This window comes from Channa argus, chromosome 2, assembly GCF_033026475.1.
Source record: "Channa argus isolate prfri chromosome 2, Channa argus male v1.0, whole genome shotgun sequence".
Taxonomy (NCBI): Eukaryota; Metazoa; Chordata; class Actinopteri; order Anabantiformes; family Channidae; genus Channa; species Channa argus.
The window spans coordinates 14,535,778-14,560,171 of record NC_090198.1 but is presented as its reverse complement, the minus strand read 5'-3'; the positions used below and the strand labels follow the sequence as shown (position 1 = coordinate 14,560,171).

Genomic DNA, 24,394 nt, shown 5'->3' with positions numbered 1-24,394 from the left:
AATCACTGAAAATGATACTGCTTAATATCTTTTAGATCTTGTTAGGGCATTAGACCCCGTTACTTCATCTGGAAGGTTTTAATCATTTTTTCATCATTAGCAGAGACTAAATATTTACCAACAATGACAGTTACTTACTATCATTAGTATTAAAGCTTGTGGACTTTGTCCTCAACAGAAGCATTTTTGGCTCAGTTTCTCTTTATCAAATATGACTGGCTGAAAGCTGCTTGTTCCTGTAATATGGTGCTTTATTCTAATATTTAAGACTTTCTTGTGACACGTCGAAACCATTAAAGTGACGAAAAGCACTTCAGTTCTTCACTTTTGAAAATTGGTGGATGGCTTTAGGATGATGACAGCTCAGTAACTTTAAAAGTATGTTTTAACTGTCCTGGTTGTCTTGGTAATTTCTCTTTTTGAACGATGGTCCAAAAAGTGTTGGCCACCATCAGTCAGAAAAAAAATGTGGTTTGAATCTGCAGATGAATCTCCAGATATGTGGAGTAGAGCTTTTAAGTTCTGCCTGGCACAATAATTCAAAGCAATTATGTGTGTTGTTGCCCGTTTATCAGGGCCCCAAAGGAAAGGAACGATATACAAACACGTCACAGTAATAGAGAAGTTTTTTAGCTGCTGTCACTGAGAGCCTGAGACAACTTGTGACGTAAATGTGAGTTGACCACTTAAAGGCGTGTCTGATTTGTCAGACTGTGTGTGCTTCTGCTCTTAGGGACACAGAACTGTCAAAATAATTTTTAGTCATCCCTCTGCTATTTTTTTTTTTTATACCTGTGTATATACATTATCTCACATATAGTTGTCAACACACCTTGATGTCGGTCGTGTTAGTCATCAAAAGTAGAAGCTGCTAAAAAGAGCATTTCACATGATGTGACGTGTCTCTGCTCAAACAAGCTGAGCATCCAAATCAGAAGATATGAATTCAAACACTGTCCTTACAAACCGTTGCTGTTAACACTGTATCGATGTATTAAAAAAGGTAAAACAAAAATGGTTGGTTGTTGTTGTAAAGATTTATAACCCAACTCTGTAGCTCTTTGGAGATTTTAGACTTTTACAGCACATGTGCTGAATGGTTATGGCATTGCTTACGGATCATGTTAGGGTTAAGTCTGACCTTCAATCAGCAATGATCTCAGCAGCATCTGGCGTAAATAAACTCAGCTACAATAAACAGACTATGACCTATGTACTCAGCAACAAAATCCCATCCTTATTATTCTTCTTTGACTCAAACACTAGACATTTTAGTTTTGTTGTAGTTGAAGGAAAATATACACGTGTAAAAAGTATGGTTTTAGTTTAGGAAAACCTTTCACATTGGTAGTGTTTCTGTTATGATGCGAAACTTTGCAGCAAACCACTTTAACATGAGATTTGTTGTAACTGATTTATTGGTAAATAAGATGGACTCGGGCAGCACAGTACCTTGCCACCTCACAGTTAAACAGTTGAGGGTTAGCATCTCTGGGTGGAGTTTTCATGTTTGCGTGGGTTTCCTCTGGGTACTCAGATTTCCTCTCTCAGTCTAAAGACAGGCATGTTAGCGCAGTGACTTTAAATGTTAAGTGTGAATGGGTCTCTCTCTTTGCTGGTCCTAGATAGACTGGCAAATTGTCCTGTGTATACCCTGCCTCTGGGTAGACTCCAGCCCTCCATGATAAGAAGTTATAGATAATGAATGGATAAGGTGGAGTCTGATGTTTTAGAAGCAGAAGAGGTCAGGAAAGGGCATTATTACACAACATACACCAATCCAAGCAAATGCTAATGCTTGGAATGGGCAACTGTTTACTAATATGTAGCCATAGGTGATGTTATCATGTATAGTAATATATAATTACATTTATTTCTCTATTATTATCTTTAAAAAATTAGTGTTGTTACAAGCTTGTGTTTGGCATCATGCAGAAAATAACTTGCCACTAGCGGTGATCCAGTTAAGGTGTTTACATGCACCTTCAACACCTTGTAACTGAGTCTCTTGATCTTCATTAATAATCCAGACTATTTTTGTGCCACCTGAGGTGTGCACCTGCACACAGACACCACACCTCAGCAGAAAAAAAAAAGGAGTCTTTTTTATATAAAAAAAAGAGTAAAAAAATTAACTAAATGGCTTTTGGTTGACTTCCAAATGTGCTTTTTCCGCCATAAAAGCCACTTGGTACTCACTGAGTGAGATACATGAAGTTTCTATGCCACAGTGAACCATCATAACCGGACCTCTCTGGACTGAATGATAAAAAACCGCATGTGACAAAAAAAAAAGTTATGCTCATTAACATTTCGTTAGACTGCCTTTAGCTTTGATTATGGCACACATTCACTACTGCATCACTGCGATGAACTTTTACAATGTTGCAACTGCTATTTCCATCAAGAGATGCATTAATGTATTGATGGTGGGAGAGTCAGATCACAAAGTCTCTCCAGCACGTCCCAAAGATTCTCAGTGGGGTTAAGGTGACCAATCCATGTGTGAAAATGATGTCTCATGCTCCCTGAACAAGTGTTTCACAATTTGAGCCTGATGAATCCTGGCATTGTCATCTTGAAATATGGCCGTACCATAAGGGAAGAAAAAATCCATTGATGGAAAAACCTGGTCTTTCAGTATATTCAGGTAGTCAGCTACTCAGTCCGTCAGTTAAGGGTGAATAACAATCCACCTCAGGTAAATACTGTAAAATATCATATTGTGTATACTGAGTACAACACTTATCTGTTCTTCAGTTGTCGGCAATACAACATCTCGGTTTAGTCATATTTAATCTTTTCACTCATTGTCATTTGTATATTGTTAGTATTTACTAGTTTTTACTGTCAGTACCATATTCAACTGTTTGTCATATGCCACAGTTTAATTGAAATCATATCCTATTAGATTTCTTACCTTTTACTATTTAAATTATTATTACTTATTATTTTTTGCTGTACATTTCAGTTAATGCTATTCTGTGTTAACTGTTCTTCATGCTTGAATTGCCCCTAGGGGACAAATCAAGTTTTTTTTAATTGAATTGAATTGATTTAACTTGGTGCCAGATGAGACATATTAATAAATGCTGTAATTATCCAATATTAGACTCTTACCTATTAACTAAGGTAAATCCAGGTGGATTTGAGTAAATATAAGTCAGACAATTATTGACATATTTCACAGTGACATGATGTGCTGCACTCTAATGATAAAGCAAAAAGGGACCTAAGAAACTCTTATTATTACTGCTGGTGATTCTTAATGAAAAGTACTGTCAATGAGGCTGATGTGCTGTAATCGAACTACATTCCAGCGGGATAAAAGCAATTCATTTGGAGTTCATTTCTTAAATGCCAAAATGTGGTACAACATATACTGAAAGCTTAAACCTAAGAGAGCGGTTTACTGGTTTCAGTCTGACACAAACCTGAAACAGACAATTCAGCTCTGACAGTTAAGTATCCTCCCCAGACCTGCAGTAATACACTGCCATTCGCACGCACGCATGCACGCACGCTCTTTGTGGATTGTTAGCGTATTATTAATGCTCTTTGTGAGCTCACAGTAACGTAACAGTTGGACATAGTACACTGTAATCAAGCCCTGAGAGAACGCTTGCAGCACAGGGATAAATAAAACCTGGCTCTCTCTCTCAAAAAAAAACAGCTTAAGCGAAAAACAGCAGAAGACAGAGATGTGTCAGGCCAACTGGTCCTCAAATGTCACAAGTATGTCATGAGAGAGAAAACACCTTAAGTGAGATTGTGGCAAACATGGCCTAGAAAAGATTTTTCTAATAGAGAATCATTAGAAAAGCCGTTGCTATAAAATGGTGAAAAAAGATTTTCTGATCATCACAAATCCAGCAATTTGACTCTTAATATTGTTTAATACAATTCAATTCAATTCAACTTTATTTATATAGCGCCAATTTACAACAAAGTCATCTCAAGGCACTTTACAGAATAAAGTCCAGACTATACAAGTATGTAGAAGTAACCCAACAAATCCCCCTTGAGCAAGCCCTAGGCAACAGTGGAGAGGAAAAACTCCCTTTAATGGGAGAAACCTCCAGCAGAACCAGGCTCAGGGTGGGCGGCCATCTGCCTTGACCGGTTGGGGTGAGTGGAAAGTGGAGAAAGAAAAGAAAAGAGCAACGAAAAGCAACAACAAAACAACAACAAAAAGCAACAACAACAAAAAAAAGCAACAACAAAGCATTGTACAGGTTGTAGGACACAGAATTAATGGCATACAGTGGTGACAAATAAATGTATAGAGAAAAGCTAGTTAGGGTTGAGTGAGGATTATTAACTATAAGCTTTATCAAAAAGGAAAGTTTTAAGCCTAGTCTTAAAAGTAGAGAGGGTGTCTGCTCCCCGAATTTGGATTGGAAGCTGGTTCCACAGGAGAGGAGCTTGATAGCTAAAGGCTCTGCCTCCCATTCTACTTTTGCAAACTCTGGGAACCACAAGTAGGCCAGTATTTTGGGATCGAAGTGGTCTAATCGGGCGATACAGGACTATGAGATCTTTTAAATATGATGGAGCTTGACCATTAAGAGCTTTGTATGTAAGAAGCAGGGTTTTGAACTCTATTCTAAATTTTATGGGAAGCCAATGAAGAGAAGCTAGTGAAGGTGAAATATGATCTCTCTTTCCTAATCCAGTCAGCACTCTTGCTGCAGCATTTTGGATTAATTGAAGGCTTTTTAGAGAGTTATTAGGACACCCCAGAAGTAGGGAATTACAGTAGTCCAACCTAGAAGTAACAAACGCATGGACCAGTTTTTCGGCATCACTTTGAGACAGGATGCTTCTAATTTTAGCAATGTTCCGTAGGTGGAAGAAGGCTGTTCTTACCATTGTATTAGTTTATTTTCTCCACATTCATGTGTGGAGCTCACGTTCACAGGCGGATGACGTCTTGAGGGCACCCATGGTATATGAGCACAAAAATGTGAAAGCATGAAGATTATCAGGGATTATTAGAGTCTATAATTCTGAAGAATGAGGATTTTTGTTTCCAGTATATGTGCAAGTGAGCAACATTCACTATAGTTAATGTTTGGAGCTGAATTTTATTTCTGATAACTCGTCCATGAGCAGTAGTAATAGTTTGGACCAGTTGACTGTCATGTATAAATGACCAACACTACTGTTATGCTTCTCAGGAGTGGTCAACCAAAAAAGACCACTAGCTTGTTTTAGAGGAGAAATCGTCTAAGATGACCGGTTACTGATAGCACTTGTTAACATACTGTTGTTAAAAATAGAGATTGATCTAAACTGTTTACAGACTTTGAAGCATCACTGTTACAGCTTAATTTAACTTGTGCTGATTCTGAGTGAACAAACATTAACAACCTCCTGCCGAAATCACACAGGAATCGACTTGGTAGACATTCTGCACGTTTTACGATCAACTGAGGCAATATGTGAGAGCAAGCACAGTTTGGGTTTTACATAATATACCTTTCCAAAGATTTGCAAATTGTTTCTGCCCAGAAAGAGCCAGAGAATCCTTAACGTACAGGGAAAATGCTCATCAAATCTAATGTTTATATGAAGCATCTGAGAGCGTGGCTTTTTTAAAACTTACTGGAAAAAGGGAAAATTATTTCAATTCTTCACAAGAAAATTTAATTCAATATTCACAATGCAAATATCTTTAGATTTTTAGTTTAAAAATAGACACAGTGAAACCTGTTTTTCTGTCTGTTTACAAGTAATTACAGTGAACTAACCTTAAACACAATAGCCCAAAGGATTTTTCAAAAGACTCAGATAAATGCCGACCCATTAGAGCATTCTGGCTATTACATGTTCCCTTTCACAGCACTTTCCCAAATTGACTCTCTCTGATGAAGCCAAAGCAGCCTCACATCTTTGCAAACTCTCAGCCACATTTTAACACTTATTTTCCTCAGTGTCCTAAAACTACTAAGGACATTTCACAACATTCCAGTGTGAGCATTTCCTAATCTTAATGAATTATTAATCATACGCTGGCAAATTACATCTCTGAATTCTCAAACAGAGCACATAATCATTATTGAGTAAAAACTTCATATTCTGGCTTTTACTTCAGTTGCTGTGTGTGAGCTTTGAGCTTTTGTTATATTAGTTATATCAGCCTTCAGCCTGCTTAGAAAATAGATATTTAAGTGATAAAAATAGGCAAAGAGGAACTGCATCTTCCCCATTTTGGATTTTCTGGAAACTAAATTGTCAGTCTCTTTGATTCCATAAAGTGTATGAGCTATACAGTAAACAGCATTTTCCTGTTGCACATTGAGAAGGAGAATTGATGCGGCAACATGAATGCACAGAGCAATGCACAAGTGAATTAATTCTGTACGTTAGACATCCTGCTACATGGCAGAGCAGATGAAAAAATACTGTAAATCGGAAGAAGAGATTGATTAAATTAAAAGATAAATCCTTTCTCCACCCTGATAATTCATTTTTCAATTAGTTTTTGACAAGTATTTTTTTAAACAAACAAGGCTCCTAATTAAATGTTTACATCTACTGTACATGTTTCTACAGTACTGTATGTGCTTCACCATCCTTTATCTGAGAAAATGCACAATCCTTTAGGAGAATATGCTTCACTTGCATTTAACATTACATGTCCTGTAATTGGGCACCAAGGTGAAAGAGCAGTTACCACTGCTGCCTCACAGCTAGAAGTTAGTGGGTTTGCATCCCCAGCTGGGTGCAAACCTTCTGTGTGGAGGAAGATTATCTGTAACAATGGATGGATGATTTATAATAATTTAAATATAGGGACAGACATTTTTATTGGTATCATCTTGCGATTAAGGACTATTAGTATAGTTAATGCACAAAATATTAACCCTCATGTTGGCAACATTTTTCATTTGAAAAACATTGCAACAGTAACAGCCCTAGATTAATAAACCCAAATATGTCATCTCTTGTTTGTTTTATTTAAATATATCAGGTAATATGAAACTCAGTTGTTATAGATGTTCACATGAATGAAACATTTTAAATAACAATTTTAATAGTTTGTAGAAAAGAAAATGGGACAATGCTGGTGAAAACTGGTGCAGTCTATGGACTGTCTGCTTTTGATAATGACTACAAAGAGTTACCACATTTAGGGGTATTAAGTCAGCTTTCTGTATTCTAAAGCCTGGCATCTGACACAGGGTGTGCACTGATATTTGATGTATCGCCTGTCCTTAATTTTTAGGGAAATACAGAGTACATAGAAACATCACTCGTCTCACTGTTTCCACCCTATATCATGTTCTTTCATAGCACTGTCACTTCTTTATTTTTTAGCCTATGTCTTTCCAACGAGGACACTAAATAGTGCTCTTCTAAAGCCTATTTGGATCCAGTTACAGAACATTACAATGGGGAGGGTATAATGTGCTGCATGTTACATTGTCTCCCAGTCCGTATTTGCATTCTGATACTGACCCATAAATGATGGCATCTTGTAACGTCAACTTTACAGATTCATTTCCTCTAATTTAATTTTCAATGTAACTGCCAGATATGAAGACAAAACTCATTTCCCACCTCCTATCCAGCTGAGCACTGAATGAAAGCTGACATAAAACTTGAATCAGTAGAAATGTGCCATGTTTCTGTAATGGAGTTCTTCATAATGTATTTAGGTTTCAAAGTGCCTCATCGTTTTACTTTTTCATGGTTATTGCACAGTTTTGTTTTGCGGTGATGTTTAAAGCCTGTTTATCTCTTCTGTTTGAGATTTTGAAGTTTCTATTATTTACATCACCGATGAGGCTACATGGTCCCATTAGCTTCAAACAGTGGCAGGCCATGTGAGGGGCCAGCAACAAGCTGTCTGTGAGGAACTCTGTGTGCCTAGAACAGTCAGCCACTGGTTAACCTGATTTATAGCAGTATATAAAAGTATATTCACTGCACTAATCTAAAAAAATTGTAATTTGGCACGTACATGTATGTTAATGTCTCTCTGGGTCACGGGGGGCTGGAGCCAATCCCAGCTGTCATTGTTTGAGAGGTGGGATACATCCTGGACAGGTTGCCAGTTTACCTCAGGGCCAACACAGAGAGACATACACAGACAAACAGCCATTCTAACTCATATTCACATTTAAGGGCAATTTAGAGTCACCAATTAAAATAACTTGCATGTCTTTTGACTGTGGGAGGAAACCAAAGAACCCGTAGGAAACCCACACAAACACAGAGAGATCACACAGAAAGGCCACAGCCAGCCAGGGATACTAACCCTAGCTGTGAGGTGGCTGTGCTAACCAATCTATTATTGTTTATGCTCCTACTACAGTTAAAATAAAAATAATGATGATATCAGGATAAATAAATAAAATACAGCCATCACTATACAAAAGGTCAAATCGCTTATTTTCATGAAACACAATGAAAAGCAGTACAACTTTTAAGAAGTTGTAATCAGGAAGTGATATACTAACTGATCAATTGGTAACCTAACACGATGTCTTTGGACTCTAAGAAGAAACCAGAGAACGCTGAGAACATACTTTCTTACACAGAAAGGCCGGAGCAAGTTGAGAATCAAACTGAGGACCTTCCAGTTGTGAGGTTGCAGCTCATCACTAGGATTTAGGACATTTTCTCCCATAGATATTCAGAAAGGTTTTCATAGGTTTTTTTGTTGTTTTACAACAAATGTGAATCTGTTAGTGATGAATTTGGAAATAAATTGGATTTTAATTATCAGTGAGGCAGCTTAACACTGGGTGTGGATGCTTGTGTATGAATGTAAAATATGTATTGTGTGTTAGTGTCCTCAGGAATGTAAACAATGCTCGCAAACAGTAGGTGTGCCCAGCATTAGCTTTTTAGCCAAACTTTTCAGATTCATTAAGAAAACAAGTAGTTCTTGTTCTGAACTCACTAGAGCACAACAGCTCTGAGTACCACTTCATCCACAGCGCTCCTCCACTCGAATGACAACTCACTTCACTGAGAAATCAGAGCAAAAACAATCCCTGCTCATCTGATGCATGGCTCTGAGTTCACAAAGTTACAGGTCACTTGGTAGCCTGATATAGACCGGGTACAAAGGTGTGGATGAAACTCGAGCTACAAGCCTCCTCTTGGTTGCCATGACGACAATAGCTGTTTCCAGAGCCACGTGAGGAAAAAAAGGGCTCAAAGGACCTGTGGCCAGAGGCTCCACCCACTGGGGGAATTCACAGAGCTTACCTGGCAACCAAAAACGAACACAATCAAGCCATTTGCTGTAGATGGGCTACTAACATAATGACAAACTGTTCCACCCTTTTCCCCTTCTCTTGTCCATTCACTTCCCTCCCTGTCCTGTGTGGCCTTTTCACAGCGTGTAACTGGATGCAGTTCAGGGCGTGTTGCTATTGCTGGCAGGTGTAGAAGCAGGTTGAACAGGTTGTTCACTGAATGCCACTCTGCTGGGCCCTCCTCCCTCCTCCCTCCTTCTCCCATCTCATTCCAGGCCGTTTGGTGATTCACTCTCACACGCTGGCAGCTCGGTGAAGAGATTTTGTTGCCTGTGCACCTGTTCTCATTTGATACAGCCTAAGAATAAGGTGAGGATTTACTGAGGAATTATTTCTTTCTTTGTCTTCATTCATTTTCTCACAAAATGTGTGGCAGTTAAATTTTGTGGATTGTTTTTTGCCCAACGAAGTTTATTAAAAAATTTGCCGTTGTATTTTAATTTAAACTAAAAAACAAGCAGAAAACGTTGAGCGTTAATACCTCAAAAAACTTTATACTGATTATGTAAGCAGAGTGAATTCATCGTGGTTGCCAAGACAATGAGACGCTGTACTTACAGTAGACATGATATACAGTAATCAAACTGGGGAATGCATACAATGCAGTTACACAAGTGTTTTTTATTTTAATGAGTGTATAGTTAGAACCCTTTTATGTGTAAAAACCTAAAGTAAAAATAGTAAAAACACTGTTTTCTGAAATCACATCATTGGAATATTGGTTGAAGTTAACTTCATAATTACGTTAACATAATTACCTTAACGTAAGTTTTGAAACTGAATTTGTAACCATATCACATGATTTATATTGAAATGAGGAAATAAAGCTGCTCCATAAAATAATAAAAACATAAAATAGAACTACAAGTACCTCAAAAATGTGTTCAAGTGGTGCACTAACAAATATATCCAATTTTCACAATTGAGTAAAAGTAAAACATACCAGATATGCAGTATAAATGACAGAGTAAATTCGATATGCAAAAGTGACATAGAGAATTTATACCAATGAGACTGATTTAGAACATAAATGTCACGTAAATAGTATCCTAGTGTGTGTGTTTGTGTGTGTATGTGAGGGCTGAGGGAATCTTTATATGTATCTGTGTATATATGGGAGTTCTGTAGAGTCTCGGCTGACAAAGCTGTTGAAGCGGTAGCTGATATAGACTCTAATAGACCAGCAGAGTGGGAACTCTGCGAACGGAGAGTTAGAGGTAAATTTCTTGCTTGTTTCTTTTCTGCCAAATATTCTCTCATCAGAACAGGTTACCGCTGTAACTTCGATAACAGGTGTATTGCTCAACCCAGCAATGTGACGGTGAATGGAAGGAATGACAGCTTGAGTTAAAACAACAGGAAATGCTGGTTTGATATTCACTTATGTAATATGAGCACAATAGTGAAGATGCGTATAACAACAATACAGGCCTACATTTTGTGCCAAGTTTAAAGTGATTTATTATAGTCCATAGTTGGTGGGATCTAAAATTACTTCAGCATTGCCTCCAAACCAAATTACAAATTTAAAAAAGATCTTGCTCTGCTGAGCTGTCTGTTTAAGTGGTTTGACATTAATAATTCGCCTTATTTACATCTGAATGTCAGCCACCTGTAGTATAAATTCCCTTTTCTTTTCCACAAATTGTTCAATTTGCTTGAATTCACTCTTCACACACTCTTCCAGTTAAAGGCTTATTATTATGTATGCATATATGCAAAGTTATTTTGTGAGTTGTTCCATTACACAAACTTATTGTGTGTAAACAGTGGACAAACAGGAAACGTGGGGAGAAGGAGGCTGAGGAAATGCAATAAAAGAGGTTGCAAATTACAAGATAGGCTTCTTAGGTAAGAGGACACCATGTTGTCCCCACAAAAAGTTCCATTTAGAAATGAACTCGATCTATTGAGTGACTGAAAAGGAGCTTCAAAGAATACTGCTGAAATTAGATAAAGTTAGTGAAATTTACACGTAAAATATAAATGTACATAAAGTTGAAAGTTGTCTTTTGATGAGGTCCGCATTGTTTTTCAAATTAGAATTGAACAGGTAATTAGCAATGCTGTATGTTAATGTTATTCATTATTTAAGATTTGTGAGAAATACGGTTTTCAGTTTCAATTCGACAAGGTAGACGACTTCACACTAGAATACTTTAGCTGCTGTTTTGTAGACGCAACTATGGTTAAAGGCATAAATTAGAACTATCTGCAATTCACTAGATTTTATTAATTAAGAATGCTTCCCAGCTGTCACATATGTTCGAAACAGGACCAGAATCCAAAACTAGAACCTGCTGAATCTTCAAACAGGCCTCCACAAAATTCTGTTTTCTTACTGAAACCAATTTTCAACTCTACTTTTGACTTTAAAACACAGAGAAGATGCTAATAAGCCATTTTCTGCCAGTTCCTCAGCCTGAACCTTTAACCTTTGAGTGCAAATGAACTGGTCAGTTTATTCCAGTTTTTTTATTTTCAGCACTTCAGTGTTAGAAGCTCTAAAGTGTTCACCGGCCATTTTATTTAAACAATGTGTTCTTAGCGGTAAAAACGTGAGCAGTTTGATTGATCCTGCATTTACTGTACCCAGCAGGCTGCTCAATTAACAGCCATTCTTTTTCACAAAGCAAAAAAAAAACAAAACAAAAAAAAAAAAACACAGAGACATGACTCATGTGTCGGCAATAAACAAGCTTGTTGAGAAACTGACCACAACATTCTCATTCAGCTTTTGAAAATCAGTACAATTGCATGTTTCCATGCTCATTTAGAAACAGTAGTTTCTTTTTTTGGAAGTGTGAAATGGCCGAGAAGTCATTTGCATTTGCAAGTCCAAACTTTTTCTATCCACTGCGGTAAGTGAAAGAGGTTTTTTTTTTTTTTTTTTAGAAAGAAGCACCTTTATTGGCACCATAATGTGTTTCGACAGGTAAAACCAGAAATGTTGCATGTCCAAACCTCAGTTACCGCAGGGAACAACTATACACAAAGCAGATGGAGCCTTTTGCACTGACAATGAAAAAAATTCCATTCTGTACAAAGTGTTAGATCAGAGAATAACTGGAGCTGCAGTCATTTGTGTGTTGTGAAGCCCAGGGGAGAACACATGGCTCACACTGCACCTGTATAAATTCACACTGTCCGAAAGTCCCATTTCTCACTGGAGATTATGTCGGGGATATGTTGAACTGTAGTAACATGCTGTGTAAAAATGCTCACAACTGTGCTAGAATTAGCAGCCATTCATGATGTTTTGACCCATGTTCACGGCACCATCAACTGCGCAATTCCTAGAAAAACAAGAGGTGGGAAAGGATAAGTAGTAAAAGGGCATTATTATGGTTTTTGTGTCAATGCAGATGACCTGTGGTGTTAAAGCATGTGATTTTGTGCTTTTGAAAACTGGGGACAGACAGACATGTGTTGATGCACATGAGGAGAGTTTGAAGGCTGTGACGAACACTAATTTAACACCTGTGGCTCTATCCTGATGGCGCTTATCCAGAGAGGAGCAAGGAAAACAGACTCCTCATTCACTGGGAGAAAGCAGAAAAAATACACTTAAGAGAATACACCTAAGCTCTTTACGGTGTGACTCAAAATTACAAGGGATGGATTTCCAATTAATACAATATTTAATCATTAAATAATGAGACTGTTTCCATGGATTAGGAGCGATCGCACACAAACCCTTAGTGAATGCATGTTTGCATAGTTACATGCATAAACTGCCACATGTTATATGCATTGCATGACATATTAACTCTTGTTCTTGGCAAATTAAGGTTATAATCATTTGTTATTTTTGCAGCTTTACCTATTTTTTGTACTTTACTCTGCTACTTATTTAAAGTGATGTCAATAAACCATGATTATAGACGCTATAGCTATAGAAGATAAATATAACACTTTTAACGATTTAACCTGACAATCAAATTCTTGCCAGTTGGCCGATGCTAAATCAAGCAAAAATTAACAGTGCAGTTTCTACTTACGGTCCATTTTTGTATTTTTATTTATGTACTGTTAGGTAGTTCTCAACTGTATTGCATGGTCTACACCAACATGACACTAGACAGTACTATAAATGTAGAAACTGTCAAATCTCTGAACACTTTTATTATTTGTCATGCAGGTCAGTTCACTCTTGCTCTTGGCAACAAAAGTTGACAAAACTGACCTCTGCAGAAAAATCTCACTCACTTGCGCTGAAACTTTGAACTGTCGAGGTCGACATGTAAATCTCGATAAAGTAGTGGAAACGGGTTTGTGGCAACTGTATGATACAAGTATTCACACCTGGTTGTTTTGTCAAATTTCAAATGTGAATTTTGCACATTTCTGCCAGAGTACGATAAAGACGAATGTAGCGAAAACTCTTGAAATTATTGTGACTTTTTATTGCCACGACTGCTGTTTAATAGAAAAGAATACAATTCCAATTATTGTCATTGTACAAGTACACAGAAATTTAATTTAACTAATATGAAAAAAAATAATACAACTTAGGGAAAAGTTGATGTTACAGTTACAGTTATTAACACCAGACAAACATATTCAAAACATTGACCTATTTTGTTATGATGATAAAAAAGTTGTTCAGATTAATGATATTAGAACACAGACACTAATTTATGCTTAAATAATATTCGATGCACAATGCACATTAATTACTGGGTACTCATCTCAAGTGCTATGTGATTGTTTAAATGCACTGTCACACTGTTGTTTTCTAAGTGCTCAAATTTTGGACATTTGCTGTCTCTTGTGTTTTAGAGTGAAAAGGGGAAAATGGAAGCGTATTTAAAAATCACAGCGTGGCTCCTTCTGTTTATCCAAGCCTTTCAACTGGCATCGCTCCAAGAATCAACTGATTCTCCTGGGATTACAATTGATAAAAGCTGGCTCCGTGACCTACCAGCTGGAACCCCAAAAGCCACAGCTAAAGAAGAGAAAACAATGGCTATGGAATCAAGCAGTGGAATACCGTCTGGCTCTATGGGATTTATGACTGAGGAGGAACAGTTTCTGACTGACCAAGATAATAGCACAAATGAAACATCTGATTATATGGGTGACGATTTTGCTCAAAATGACACAACTCAGGAACCTAAATTTCCAGGCACCTCAGTTTCACCAACTCCTACAACTACAGTTCCCACAAACTCAACCCATATCAACAATACAGATGCTGAAGAGGAATCTCATAACTCAACCAACACTCCTCAACTCTCCACCACTCCTTTTAGTCCAAATAATTCTAATCTCACTGATTTGCAGTCACCAAGTCTGGCTCCAGAATTAACCAACAGCACAGAATCAAATGGGACAACAACTGTAGGGATGACAACGATGCCAGAGATAAACGAGACATCTACCATCACCATTTCATCCACAACTGTGTTCCTTCCTGAGACCACAGAAATCAGCACTGTGACCATGACTACCACTGCTGTGAACACACCGGTGAAGGCCAACATGACAGACAAAGATGCAGCTCTAGGGGGCAGCTCAGAAAGAGGTACTGCTGCAGTTTCATGTGCATTAACGTCTGTTCCACTTGTCTATGCCCGGAAAACTGTTTAATGTCTTCCTAAATATGTAACAATCGTAATTGCTACCAGGAAAAAAAATAACACTGGCTTTTATGTTGTGTAAGAAGGTGTGACATATTTCACAGTAAGTGCTACTGTACAGTGGAAGGCAAGAAAAGTGGTACAAAGCCATTTGTAGATCCCAGATCAGGTTTTAATTTAACTTATACTCACTGCTCATATGTCACTGCTGATTGTTTTACACAAGCTTTTTTCCTGCCCTTTCCCTGACCTACATTTGCCTGCATCTTTTCCCCACTGACAGAGGACAAATGCCCCTTCTTTCAGGGAAAAGGGTGGATGGGGTTTCAGGTCTTATCTATATGGGGTCTGTTACAATCACCTTCTCAGCCGCACAATGAAGCTCTGTTATAATGGCCACCCCCCCAAAAAAACAAAACAAATGAAAGGAGGTGGTTACTGACTGGGGTCTAAGAGGTGCTGCTTCTTTCCAGGGGCGTGAGATCTATTCAAAAAGCTACTTTTACTGCAAAATGTATGTGGGCAGGCTGACTACTGACAACGCTGCAAGAAGGGAAAAAAAAAGACCTTTAGAGAGCTGGTGCAAGGTAGGGATTAAAATAAAACTCACATCACATGGACAGATGTGGCAGCAGGACATAATACTAACAGATGATGGCAATAAACAGCGGGGAAACAGTTGTGAAACTGCAGGCAAAACAGAGAGGAAACACTGCTCCACAGTTACTGTGACTGGCACCGCGTGTACACAAAAACTCTACAAAAGCACAGACGACTGAGCGCAGATAAACATAGAGTTCATAAATATGAGGCTACAACTCCACTATGCCTTCACTGACAACACGAAAATAAAAGTATTTTATTTCACTCACCTCAGCTCATTGAGCTTGATAGAATAAATTAACACAGACTTTAGCTTCTAAGTTAGCTTTAACCATGTTTTATAATAATGCTACACTACTAAGTTTCCTTCCACAGTCTAAAGACATGCATGTCAGGTTAATTGGTGACCCTAAATTGTCTGTAGGTGTGAATGTTTGTCTGTCTGTGTATGTCTCTCTGTGTTGTCCCTGAGCTACAGATCATGTATAGCTAGATAGATAAATATCAGGGCTGTGAAAATACATATTCATTCTAATTATTTAATACCAGAAATATTCATGTGTTAAAAAATGAACACTGCCTTTCGACCATAGGTTCGTTGGTCAGTGGTTTGTAGCACATCTTAAACTCCAACCCCACCTACTGAGATTGTGCAAACTACTGCACGATGTAGCACTGGTCCCAAGCCTGGTAAAAACTGGGGAGGGTCGGTTAAGGTAGGACATCCTGTGTTAAAAACCTGTGCCAAATCAATGTGTGCAGTCACATGATCCACCATGGTGATCCCAAGCTTACAGTGATAAGTTCTCATTCTCAAATAAAAGAAACACTGAACTTTAAAATGTGTCAAATATTTATGGATTCACACATCTGCCAATATTAAATTGATTTGAAATATTTTTTAAATACTTTTCAAGCAAAAATGTATGCATGCGTTTAATTTTGATTAATTAATCACAGAGCATGTTATAAGTTTGATTACTTTTTAATCATTTGACAGCCCTAATAAATGCACATCTAAATAAAAAGTCCATGTGTGAAAAACTGGAAATATCATTTGGAAAGCTAACATGACTTACAATAACCTCAACTGTGAGATGTTTATGATAAGCTTATTTGAAAGCCAACATTCAAAGGAAAGCAGTGTAAAATAACCACATTCTAACTTAAAATGTTTTTCCAGCAACAGAATGTCGGTGAAGATTCCCATTCAGTCTGGATAAAGTGGCTAGGAGACTCAGGCCTGAATAGGCTCGTTAAGCTGGGATGTGGGAACAGGGTGGTTTCATCTGGCCATATTGTCAGAGAAGCTCAAAAGGATCTTCAGAAAACATTGCATACTTGTTCACTTCAAACCCACCAACACACTGAGACAAAGACTTGTCCAACCGAATGACACCTAAACACAAGAAGAGAGCTCAGAGCTCTACATTGAAGAAACCAAACAGCCTCTACACAAGAGGATGTCCACCTCAGGCCCAGAACCAGCATTGTACCTACACCTGAAGGACAATGATTTGAGGTTAACAATGTCCACATTTTGGACAGAGAAGACAGATGGTATAAGAGGAGTACGTGGAGCCATTTATATTCTTCTTTCAGCAGAAGAGGAGGCCTCACTCACAACCTGTCTCCCATTTTTCATGCTGCCCTTTCATCCATCCCCAGGAAGATTAAGTCCACTTCACACATCCACCAAGAGGGCTACACCTCGCTACCCCCATTTTAGGGGTTTAGGGGGCTTAGGGTCAAAAACGTTACATCTTGATGACTCCACCCTGTTCCCACCTTAAGGAGCCTATTTGGACCAGGGAGGAACAAAGCCTACTCTGGAGGATATAACTGGGTTCCCTAGCCACTTTATTCAGACAGAAGAAGCTGCTTGGATAAGTACTGATACATTTGTAACCAAGAAGAAAGACGTGTCTCTACTTTGAAATGAAACAAAATTAATTAAATAAATTTAAAAAACCCAAACAAGAACTGAAATATAGTGTATGAAAAATAATTTTTTATTCAGCCTGTCCCAGGTTAACTGTAAATTGATCCTTGCAAGAAAGTAGATTGAGCTGTTTGTAGATAAACGGAGCCACTGAATTATTTATGTGTGCGTTTGGATAAAATACAAATGTAGTATTTCTGTATCAAAGGATTTTCTATTTAGTTATTTTTGTCCTTTCGGCTTATTCCGTGAGTTCCGGGTCGCTACAGCGAATCATTGTCCGCATGTTGATTTGGCAGTTTTTATGCTGGATGCCCTTCCTGACACAACCCTCCCCAATTTCTACCGGGCTTGGACCGGAACTGCACAGCTGGGGATGGCAAAGGACTGTTGGGGGTTCAGTGTCTTGCCCAGAGACACTTCTGTATCAAAGAATACTGAAGTCAATTCAGTCAATGTCAGAAGCTAGAATTTTACCAAAGCAGTTGCCTTGAACAAACACATACATTCAAGGGAAATAAAAGTCACTATGTATATTTTTCTTGATCAGATGACTGCCCTTTTAACACAATATGAAGCCTCACTATGCAATTTAATCTACTGTACAAGCACAAAAAGTTAAAAGTTATATAATGTGAACTACAGTAAGGTAATGCTCAGTCACATTTCACTTTATGTAAATGAAAAACACAGCATCCAGCTTTAAAATATGCAAATGCATTCAAGAAATAATTATGATTTTGCCATGTTAATTGCATTAATTATCACTGAGTAAATCAGACAAATCTGTACAACCTTCTAATTGGGATGTGTATCTTTGCTGAGTGGTGCCACAGGAAACACAATTTAAAGAAGTAATTTCAGTCATAATTATCTGACAATTAGCCGTCGAAGACACCACTTGATAAGTTTATAATTTTGTAGTTGACTAATTATTTATTGCTCTCCCTCTCTATCTCCCACCCCCTTCGACCCGTCATTCCTTCAATAAAGGTTTTGCATCAGATCCAAACCACAATAATAGGTATGTGGCATGGGCAGCTATATTTGGAACGGCAGTGGCTGTGATCTCTGTGGGTCTGGTGTTGTACATCGTGCTGAAAAACAGACGTGATAAGGGTTTCTCTCACAGGAAACTTGTTGAGGACTATCCTTCAGAGCCAGGTATGTTAGTCACACACACCCTTGTAAACTAAAGGCTAAACATGGGCTGTTTTGTAGAAATATTATGCCATGGGATGTGTAATTACACTGTTATCTGTGATTGCTTGATCAGGATTTAATTAGAGTTGCCAACTTGATTTGACAAAGTTTTCCAATATTAAAACACCCTCTGGTAAGTGGGTGGCAGATTGCAAACTGCTGCTGTAAAACTGTGCTAAATTGGATTCCCTCACTTATTCACACATTTGCATGCTCAATCACTAATTATTTCTCACTAATTCAACATTTTTGGAAACTGTCTGAAACATAAATCCAATACCAGTGAATTGTCCTCCTTACACATTATTTTTTATTTGCATTAAACAAAAAAGATATATAATAATATAATCTTAATTACCTTTAGAGGTGCTGATATTTTGTTCCATACAGTCGTTATGCTAAGCTAACAAGTTTCTGTCTTCAGCCCCACAAAGTATTACAGTACATACTGTACAGACATTAGAGTGTTATTGAACTTCTTATATTTAAGACGCAGTAGATTCCATCCTAAATAGCAGGCGCTAAAGCCTGTTTCCTGCACGTATTAAAAAAACACTGGAGAAGCAACAGAATGCTATTGTGAACATATCCTGGAGACGCCCTGTGCTATTTAAAGATTCTTTCATTTTGAAACAAAAGAAATCTGCCAAAACAAAATGCTCCAGCATAATTACCAGCTCTGCAATTGTACACATTAACTATAATTTAACATTATATTGTCGTTAAGATAATGTAACAATAGACAACATTTAACTTTAACAATGTACTGGCACTGACATAGATTAAAAAGAAAAACATTTTCGGTTCTTTTTGAAGACTTCAGTTGTCTTTGAACTGTAGGCTTCAATTAATGGCCTAATGGTTGAAACGTCATTTACAAATGTAATTTAGTGGAGTCAATCAAGATCAGTTATGCTGTTAAGGTCGAAAAACCTTCTCCAGCCTTAACCTTTTCTTTTTAGATCCTTAATTTATGAGGAAACCTCTCTAATATTTGACTGCCTACCCTCTGGAAAAGCTGCAGGGCATTTCCAACAGAATCTGTTATGGAACATTTACAACTGCTTGATGGATTTTTGGAATAATTTACTAACATTTGTAATTACACTTGACTGACTGTTGCTAATAGCTCATTATTTTTTAAGAATCCTTAAAAAAAAGGAACTTTATTAACAATAGTTAAACCTGATATGACTTAGAAAGTGTGTAACCCCAAGTTTATATATTAAGAAAGCCATCGTAATTATTTAATCAATTATTAAAAATTCAGTTTGACTTTGGCCTTTGCTAATGCACGCTGCATGATACCATGTACTGTTCAAAGGAAGGCGCTTTATTTGTAGCCCAGAATAACACATTTGTCTTATTTACAACACACACCACATTCTATTCTTAGGACAATAAAAAAAAAAAAAAAATTGGCAAAATACTTTAAAATTGAAAATTCAAGGGTCCAGTAAACCCCCATCATATTTCCTGAATTATTTACTGCTTTTGTTTGTAGTTCATTATAACATCAGCCTGTTAAAGAATCTGTTGGGATTTATTTATTTTTTTTTCTTCTTTGGAAATTGAAACAAAATTTGCTCAGTAGATCCTGGAGGGCTGGCAACCCTATCTCTGTGTTGCAGTTGTTATTTTGTGGTTAAGTGTAATTTACTTCTTCGGTGTACCCACTCAGCAGCGATCTGCCTTGTTTACTCCCACCTCAGTTAGGTGTAGTGATTTCCTACATTTCCTAAAATTACGCTCAAAAAGCTTCAGATATTGGGTGTGGGGCTGTTGCATTCAATACTTGCAGGTGAAGAGGTAAATAAAGAATCTGTGGGAGTTTTAAATTATTAAAAAAACAGTGTGCATAGCTGGACTGTAAATACAGTTTATCAGTATGAAGCATTGCCATTTGGTCAATTCCAAGAACATTAGACCCACAAGTGCTGTTTATTAATAGTAGTTGCTGAATTACAACCATAATGAAAGCATTTTATAGTTGGTTTTTTCTTCATTACTAACCTTTTTTGCAAGTTACAAACTCAGGACAAATCCAGCATTAACAGAGGTAAACACTGGCCACTTTTCAATGCAATACAAGGCTATAATAAACATTATGAACAGTCCAAATATTTACTGTTACCATGTCAAATTCCCAGTTCACAGATTAGACAACAATGACCCTCTGGACTTGGCCTTTGGTGGTTCGGCCTCTTACAACCCAGCCCTCCAGGGAGACAACATACAAATGACCAAGTTTCCAGGACGCTGCTGAAACTGGAAAGACCAAAATCATGGTCTCCCTTGAAAGAATGTCTTCCAGTTGGGCATCTTGTAGCATTATTTGGGGGTTTTGTAAATAAGACTGTCTGCAAGTGACATTTGTGGATAGAAAGTTTGTGTAGTGTTGTCTTCAGCCACGAAAGACAATATTTGTATCTAATTATGCATTATGTTGAATTGATTTATTGCATTAAAATAGAGACTACACTGCAACAGCCAAAATTTAATTTCAGCCATCTATGTATGCATGCATGTATGTTGCCAAAAAGAAACTAATCAATAATTTCCCAATAAATAATATGTCTTGCTGTCAATTAAGAAATGTTAAAATGTAAAATGTGTTATGTCTTTTGGGTTAATTGTTTTTATTATTTTTGAGAGAAAAGAAGACATATATTTGATAAATACAACTAAATCAAAGACATTAGCATGGAATCAGCTAAAGAGAAAAAGTAGACATTAATTCTGGGTTCATTTACTATTTGTTACTAACAAGACTGCAGCCATATTGTACTGCAGCCTAAATAATGGTGATGTAGCTGGCCTGTTGAAGGTCTTCACAAAATAAAAATTCAGATTCAGTGAACACTAACTTTATCCATTGAACCTGCTGTTATAGAACACTGAAAGCAATACGAAGTTAAATTTAAACTGTGCTTCCAGATATTCCACAACTGAGAATAGAATCGTCAAACCAAAGACTAGAGTTTGTTTTTCTACACGAGGGAGGCTGGATGCTGTTTTGTCATTCATAGGTGTAGATTTTGGTATTCAGGAAGGGAGTTGTGCATTTGGTCTCAACAGCACTCGGTAGCAACAAATATATCATCATAACATAGAGCTCAAATCGTCTGACCTCCAGGTGTCCAAACAGCTATTGGGGGTTCTTGTAACGACACTGTGCACCTTAGAGAGTTACACAGATTTTCCTGCTGCATTTTTACATCGTAATTAAAACATACTTTAAAATGCACTTTATTTTTCTCCTACATTTGCTTTATGTTTGTGACAACGTCTGGATCCTCAGTACATTGGTATGATGATATTTATGATTGTTCACAACTTAAACTAATCATTTCTTTCCTATAAACATTTATGAAATTATGCACGTTGAGGAAATGCATCCAGAATACATGTTTCAATATACTAGTTCCTTTCACTTATTAGTACATGAGTGAAGCCCACATTCCATCAATATGGGTCCTGATTACAGTTGAAATGTGCCCCAGCTCAGCCTAAACTGCCAACAATAACTCTCAGATGTTTTTTTTTTCTTTTTTTTGGGGGGGGGTTTGGATGTGGGTGTTAGATGGTTCAGCGGTCTGCTTCTTTCCTCACTATAATTTTAAATATCAATCAGCTTGAGAAGCATTTTGCTTAGCAGCTTAAAGAATTGCATTGATTACTGCCAAAATATTGAAGGGCAGATGGATAATAGGAGACGTTTACACTGGATACCACTTCTTGAAAAATAAACAGCTAAACCCTGAAAAATGTTCTCTTTATTTTGGGATTCAATAAAAGATGCTTTCACATGACTTTTTTCATTCATCAAAATAGACATAGACAGGTTGTGTTTGTTTTAATTAAGCATAACAGTTTATTAGGTGATTGTCTGGCAAGTTGCTGAATTCAATTAACTCACAGCAAAGTCCTGGTAAAACAATGTACATATTCTAACCCCAATTCAAAAAAAGTTTGGACAGTGTGTAAAACCTAAATAAAAACAGAATGCAACAATTTGCAAATGTCATCAACCCATATTTTATTCATAATATAACACAAACAACATATCAGATGCTGAATCTGAGACATTTTAGCATATCGTGGAAAATATTAGCTCATTTTGATGGCAGCAACACATCCCAAAAAAGTGGGAAGAGGGGGATGTTTAACATTGTGTACCATCCCCTCTTCCTTTAAAAACTGTCTGTAAATGTCTGGGAAGTTATAAGGCCAGTTTCTAAAGTTTTAGGAGAGGAATGTTGTCCCATACTTGTCTGATGCAGGACTCTAGCTGTTCAACAATTCTGGGCCTTTGTTGCTGGATTTTTTGTTTTATGATGTGCCAAATGTTTTCTATTGGTGGAAGATCTGGACTGCAGGCAGCCCAGTTCAGCACCAGGGCTCTTTTCCTGCATAGCCATGCTGCTGTGATGGGGACAGTATGTGGTTTAGCATGGTCTTGCTGAAATATTCAAGGCCTTCCCTGTAAGTGACCTTCTCTGGATGGGAGCATATGTTGCTCTAAAACCTTGTTGTACTTTTCAGCATTGATGGTCATCAATCTTTCCAGATGTTTAAGCTGCCCACACCATAGGCACTAATGCACCCCCATACCATCAGAGATGCAGGGTTTTGGACTGTCTGCTACAAAACAAGCTGGATGGTCCCTCTCCTCAGCATCCATGATTTCCAAAAATAATTTCAATTTTGATTCATCTGACCCCAGAACAGTTTTTCATTTTGCCTCAGACCATATTAAATGAGCTTTTGCCCAGAGAACACGGCAACGTTCACGTGTGTTCACATATTTCTTCTTTCATGATACAGCTTTAACTAACATTTGTGGATTGCAGAGTGAACTGTGTTCACATTGATTTCTGGAAGTGTTCCTGAGCCCATGCAGTTATGTCCGGTAGAGAATCATGCCTGTTTTAATGCAATGCAGCCTGAGGGCCCAAAGATCACATGCATCCAGTTTTGACCTTCAGCCTTGTTCCTTGCACACAGAGATTCCACCTGATTCTCACCTCCTGATTTATCTAAAATTGTTCTACAATTTTTACATGCAGTTTGTCACAGAATGGTTATCTTCTGCCCATATTTACATTCGAGAGGCTCTGCCTCTCTGAAATGCTCCTTTTATACCCAGTCATGTTAGTGACCTTTTGCCAATTAACCTTATTAGTTGTCAAATGCTCCTCCATTTGTTTAATATTTACAGCAATTACTTCTCCACCCTTTTGTTGCACCTGTATTTAATATTTAATGAAATGCTAAAAAAAAAAAAATCTTAGTTTCAACACCTGATATGTTGTTTATGTTCTTTTGTGATAAACTATGGGTTGATGAGATTTGCAACTCATTGCATTCAACCTTTTTTGAATTGGGGTTGTGCATTGGACGGTGTAGGAAGGTTAATTTACACTTCCAACTCAGTCAAAAAATATTCAAATTAAATTAAATTAAATGATTGCTATCTAAATTGGGGCTATGTCAAATGTAATATTGGTTAATTTCAAATTCACTTTCCTCAAGCGAATTTGCTGGAAATTAATTTAATCTGTAAGACTTGCCTGCTGTATTAATAATACGAATCACTGTCTCTTTATCAGATGTGCCTCTACAACAATTAAATGGTCAACAGAATTTTGTAATTTTCTAACAATACCATGGACTTTCATCACAGGGGAGGGTGAAGGTGTGAAAGCAGAAGTACAGAATCACTAAAGTAATTTTCCAGGGGCAAATATGCATATTTAGTGTCATTACAAGTGAAAACTGTCAGGAAA

At 37.4% G+C, this 24,394-nt stretch overlaps 1 protein-coding gene across 1 annotated transcript; it reads left to right on the top strand.

Annotated features, from left to right (window-relative positions):
- The first annotated feature begins 9,427 nt into the window (after nucleotides 1-9,427).
- On the top strand, nucleotides 9,428-22,563 carry muc15 (mucin 15, cell surface associated). The gene is made up of 4 exons (XM_067495657.1): nucleotides 9,428-9,584; nucleotides 14,058-14,802; nucleotides 18,396-18,566; nucleotides 20,756-22,563. Exons 2-4 carry the CDS (start codon nucleotides 14,073-14,075, stop codon nucleotides 20,869-20,871), a joined length of 1,017 nt encoding a protein of 338 aa, XP_067351758.1. The 5' UTR covers nucleotides 9,428-9,584; nucleotides 14,058-14,072; the 3' UTR covers nucleotides 20,872-22,563.
- Nucleotides 22,564-24,394: the final 1,831 nt, after the last annotated feature.

Coding starts and splice junctions, on each gene's coding strand:
- muc15 (XM_067495657.1), top strand. CDS start 14,073: ATGGAAGCGTATTTAAAAATCACAGCGTGGCTCCTTCTGTTTATCCAA. Junction 14,803..18,395: donor AGGGGGCAGCTCAGAAAGAG/GTACTGCTGCAG, acceptor CCTTCAATAAAG/GTTTTGCATCAGATCCAAAC. Junction 18,567..20,755: donor GGACTATCCTTCAGAGCCAG/GTATGTTAGTCA, acceptor TCAAATTCCCAG/TTCACAGATTAGACAACAAT.